The sequence below is a fragment of the Propithecus coquereli genome, unplaced genomic scaffold, assembly GCF_000956105.1.
Source record: "Propithecus coquereli isolate 6110/MARCELLA unplaced genomic scaffold, Pcoq_1.0 Scaffold12, whole genome shotgun sequence".
Taxonomy (NCBI): domain Eukaryota; kingdom Metazoa; phylum Chordata; class Mammalia; order Primates; family Indriidae; genus Propithecus; species Propithecus coquereli.
In genome coordinates, this window is record NW_012136080.1 from 14,323,777 (window position 1) to 14,329,017 (window position 5,241).

General features: G+C 42.4%; 1 protein-coding gene across 1 annotated transcript in view; it reads left to right on the plus strand.

Annotated features, from left to right (window-relative positions):
• Positions 1-3,879: 3,879 nt before the first annotated feature.
• CLDN18 (claudin 18) overlaps positions 3,880-5,241 on the plus strand; it is a 48,613-nt gene continuing 47,251 nt past the window's right edge. The window contains exon 1 of the mRNA XM_012663913.1: positions 3,880-4,234. Coding sequence (XP_012519367.1) covers positions 4,015-4,234 — 220 coding nt within the window. The 5' untranslated portion in view covers positions 3,880-4,014. The remainder of the gene's footprint in view (positions 4,235-5,241) is intronic.

The following is a 5,241-nucleotide window of genomic DNA, read 5'->3' on the forward strand; positions in this document are numbered from 1 at the left end:
TCTTCTGGCTTCAATTGCTGCAATTAATACAATGACTGTAATTCCTTTCTTTCAGCTTTCTTTTTTTTTTGGAAGATTTTTTTCTTTGACTTTGGTATTTTTCAATACTACAATACATCCAGATGTGTATTTATTTTTATTTACCTTTCTTGGAACTCACTGTGCAAGCTTAATATGGAATGTATGCTTCTTATCAATTCTAGAAAATCCTTAGCCAATAACTCATTGAATATTATTTTTCTCGTATTCTATCTATTCTCTTCTTCTGGTACTCCTATTAGATGTATGCTGGAACCTCTCATTCTTTCCTCCATTCCTATTACTGCTGTTTCATGTTTTCCATCTCTTTATTTCTGTCTACATTTTGAATAATTTTCTCATTTCTATGTTTTAGGTTATGAATGGTACCTTCAGTTGTGTTTAATCTGCTAATTACCTGTTAGTAGTTTTCTATTGCTGCCTTAACAAATTTCCAAAAACTTAGCAGCTTCAAACAATACCCATTTATTATCTCATAGTTTTTATAGGTCAGATATCTGGCATAATGTGGTTGGATACTCTGAGTAAGTTCTCACCAGGCTTCAGTTAAGGTATTTGCCATGCCTGTGGCTTTCACATGAGGCTCGGGGTCCTCTTCCAAGCTCACCAATGGTTGGAATAATTCAGTTCTTTGCAGTTATAGAACTGAGGTACCCATTTCCTTGACATATGACCCCTTTCATCTTCAAGTTAACAATTGTGTATTAAATCCTTCTCATTCTTCAAATCTCTCTGACTTACCTTTCTGTTGCATCTCTCTCACTCCATGTTCTGCCTCCTTCTGCTGCTTTTTGGGAGTCATATGATTATACTGGGCCTTTCTGGATAATCTAGAATAAACTGTTTAAGGTCAGCTGGTTAAAGTTACTAACCAGCTGACCGTAACCATCTGCAAAATCCTTTTTGCCATTTAACGTATTATAGCCATGGGAGTAACACAAGAGCCAGAGATCATGAGGGGAGTGGTGGGGGCAAAACTGTGCCTACTACACTGCCCACTGAATTTTTGTTTCATTGTCTCTTCTTTTTTTATGGTAACTTTTATTTGCTTACAGTTTTAGTTCCTTCTTTTATGTCTTTAACTAATATTATCTGATGGGGGTTCATTATAACCATTCGTTAAGTCTTGTGATATTATTTATAACCAAGCGATGTGCTCAAGTCAGCTTGCGAGAACTGATTCTATGCACCTCTTCCCACCTTTGCATTTAGTGGCTTTACATTCACATTGGCAGCTTGAAATCAGCCATGGTGGGAAGATTTACACCATGAAAACTGGCAAATGCTATACATTCTGAGTGGTTTTTTTTTTCTCCTGAGAGTTGGAACTAGTGTACCACCATTTATAGCAAATGTTGAATTTTGGGTTTTGAGCTCAAGTTTGACAGGACTTTAAATGTAGAAATCCTATGCAACCTGCATTGAAGGTTTTGCAGTTGCCTCTGAGAGTCATTCTAGATGTGTTATCAGCCTGGAATCACCTTTTATTCTCTTTTGTTAAAACTCTAATCCCATGATAGATTATGGAATCACCTTTTAAAGCTACTTTATTAGTGTGAGAATTTCAGGACTATGATGTGCAGGGTGTAAATTCAAACTCCAGTTACATAAGAGATAGAGGGTCATAGTAACATAGTCACAGAAGATTTTTTTCTTTTTTTCCACAGATAGACCAGCTCAGGCACAGCCTGACAAGTTTCCTTGTTTTCTCCCTGGGCCAGTGGGCTGGTTTTTCTAGTCCATTTCTTCATTGCATGAATCGTTAAATAGATTACTGAATGAATCTTGTCTAGTGGTTTTCAAATTATATTCCCCGAAGCCCTGTGAGATTCTAATAAATAACCCCAGTAGCTACTTCAGGGAATAAGAAAAAAGTTTCCTCTCTCAGTGCTACAAACCAGAGCAGCATGCCCTTCCTCCTGCCCTCCCACTGCCACACGAGCATGCACATGCACACACACACACTTTGTATGTACACAACATATTGGTCTTCCTGACAATATCATCAAAGAAAGGGGTTCCCCTTTTTTAAAATTATGAAATTCCTAAGATATTCCAAACTCTTAACTTTAGAAAAGGTGAAACTGAGGCACAGAGATGTCAGCCAACAGTGTACAACACAGCTCTGTGAGTTAGTGAAAAAAGTTGAGACGTCAGTCCAGGTTAAAAATAGAAAGGAATGATATTTGGACAAAAAAAAAAGTAAGCCTTTTTGTAGCTAGAGATATTTTGTATGAGAAGGTTGCAGTTTAATTTCTGATCAATGTGAAAAAACACAAAGTGAGAGTGATTATCAAAGCTTTTAGTTATATTGGTATCAATTTGCCTTAGTAATATCTGCTAGCATTTTCAGAGGACAGTGCTCCACATGCAGTGCTCAGCATTTTGTACGTATTCTCCCATTTAATCTACAGAACAATCCAGAGAGATGGGCACTATTATTATCTCACTCTACAGATGAAGACAATGAGGCTCAGAAAGGTTAAGTGACTTAGATGTCCCCTCACACAACTAGTAAGCAATGCGTGGGGACTGAACCCAGCTGCAGAGTTCCAGAACCAAAGCCCTCCTGCCACTTACCACTGCTCTTTCCTTGCTCCATGGTTTCTCTGTTGAGTAAGGCAGAGTCAATGCCATAGAATCTACCAAGAGTTTAACCATATTAACTAGTCAGTTCCATCAAATTGTTACTGCCGTCAATTCTCACTAATCATGTGTACCATGTTTGTGAACTTGCCTACTTGCTAAAATTTACATTAACTCAAAATCAATATTTGTGGCACTCCCACAGTTATAACTGAACATGTACAGAGGGCAAAAAGTTTAAGTTGCATGTTCCCAGCTGAGGTCCACCAAGGTAAAGCACTACCTTCTTTTTTCAGCTCTCATACTATAAACAGGTGTCCTTTCTCAAGTATATTTACTGCCAGATTTTTCACATTTTTGTGCTTTTCATTGATTTCATTTTTTAATATGCTACTGAAGCATAGTGCCGAAGTGCTGTCTACCGTTTATAAGCACAAGCAGGCTGTGATGTTCCTTATGGAGAAAATATGTGTGTTAGATTAGCTTTGGTCAGGCATGAATTTTACTGTGTTGGCTGTGAGTTCAATGCTAATGAACCAATGATATATATTAAATAAGGTGTCTTTAAACATAAATACACAGAAAATGGGTGTGGTGGTGCACACCTGTAATCCCAGCTACTCAGGAGGCTGAGGTGGCGGGATCACTAGAGCCCAGGAGTTTGAGAACAGCCTGGGAAACATAGTGAGGCCCTGTCTCAAAAGAAAGAAAAAAAAACAAGAAAGGAAAAGAAATACATAGAAAATAAGATTGCCTGCTGATGATGAAAATGTGACCAGAGGCTCGCAGGAACCTAACCCTGGAATTTCCCTATGGGCAATGATTCAGTCTTCGCTAATTGAGCATTCTTTGTGACTTTATAGAACCTAACTACATGATTTATGAGAAGCAACTATACTTCGTTCCACCTCATAACCAGCTTTGCCCAAGTTTTCTAATAAGGTGGCAGCATGTACCTCAGTCCCTTCACTTAGGAGGACCACATGGATGAGGCCCTTGCATCTCCAAGTATTTTGTGGCTTAGCAGCTTGAAGCCCTACCTGACCAACTGCAGTGCCTTTCAGACAGCCACCTCTGTACTTGTTTTACCCTCTACAGAGGGGAACCTGGTTAATCAGGAAAGAACCTCCCTCGAAAAGTAAACAGTGAGAAGAGTGTACATATGGTGGGAAACAAATGGTTCTTGGTACCATGTTGTGGAAATTATCTCACTTAGATAAAGGAGCAGGGCAAGCCCAGGTGGCACTGGTGAGTAACCTCCTCCATTACAGGCCCGCTCCTGACGTGAGCACCAGCGTCCCAGAGAAAACACCAGCCCTGCACTCCGCACTCTCAGAACTGTGCTGTCCATTCATCGTGTGGCGCTCCGTGTAGACACTTCATACCACCATGTCCGTGACCGCCTGCCAGGGCTTGGGGTTCGTGGTCTCGCTGATCGGGATGGCAGGCATCATTGCCGCCACCTGCATGGACCAGTGGAGCACCCAGGACTTGTACAACAACCCGGTGACAGCTGTGTTCAACTACCAGGGTCTGTGGCGCTCCTGTGTCCGAGAGAGCTCTGGCTTCACTGAGTGCCGGGGCTACTACACCCTGCTGGGGCTGCCAGGTAAGGGCGGGGTGCCTGGCTGGCTGGTGGGGGGTGACTGAAGGTGGAGAGGGGACTGCAGCCTCTGCCTGGACACCACAGCAGGGACCGCCAAGGAAGGAGGAACTGCGATTCATTTTTGACAGGCCAACAGCCACCACCACCAGTGTTGGAACAGGAGTACAGGAATCTTAGGGAGAGGAACTTTCTGGAGCTGTCGGAACTCCTGTTCCCCTAGCTAGACGGTGCCCAATTCTCCCAAGGAATATATTTTTTTTAATAACTCCTATATGAGCAATGGCATAGTCTCAATTACCCACGGGAAGAGGACTCAGGAGGCCCAGACTTTAGCCGCTTTCTTCCTTTAGTCCCAAGAGTCCCCCTCACTGATTTGGGGACTACCTGTCTCCTGAACAGAGTTCCATCTTCAGGCTCCCTTGTGCCTGGCCCAAGCCAGGTCAAGACACAAAGAAATGGTAACAAGTGAAGACTTTAGTCATACAGAGATTCATTCTTTTATACATTCAGCACTTATTTATGGAGAGATCCCTACAACCTCTGGATTCTATGGCCCTACCACCCCCAAAATATGAAAGCATGCACCAGGCCGGGTATGACAGGGTGCCAGGCGAAGAGGAGAGAGGGCCAGTCCTGCAGGAGATGAGATGAGGGTGAAACTGCTCAGGGAAGACTCCAGCAAGGTGGAAAAACCACAAGTGGGCCTTGAAAGGTAGTTAGGGTTTGGAGGGGGCAGCAGTGCAGAAGGAAAAACAGCCTGGGTGGAAGCCATGACGGTGCTACCACCCATGTCTTACTCAGGGGCAAATGAGAGAATGACCTTGGCCAAAGGAGAGGGTTTATGTGGGGATACTTAAGGAGAGCAACAAATGCCAAGCTAAGGTGTTTGGAAGCCTGTGAGAGTTTTATTATTTTAGGATTATGGTATTTCAAGAATATTAATCTGTCAGGAGGATACAAAAGAGATTGAAGCAGGAGGACAGTCAAAGACAAAGGCAGTAGAGCCAGGG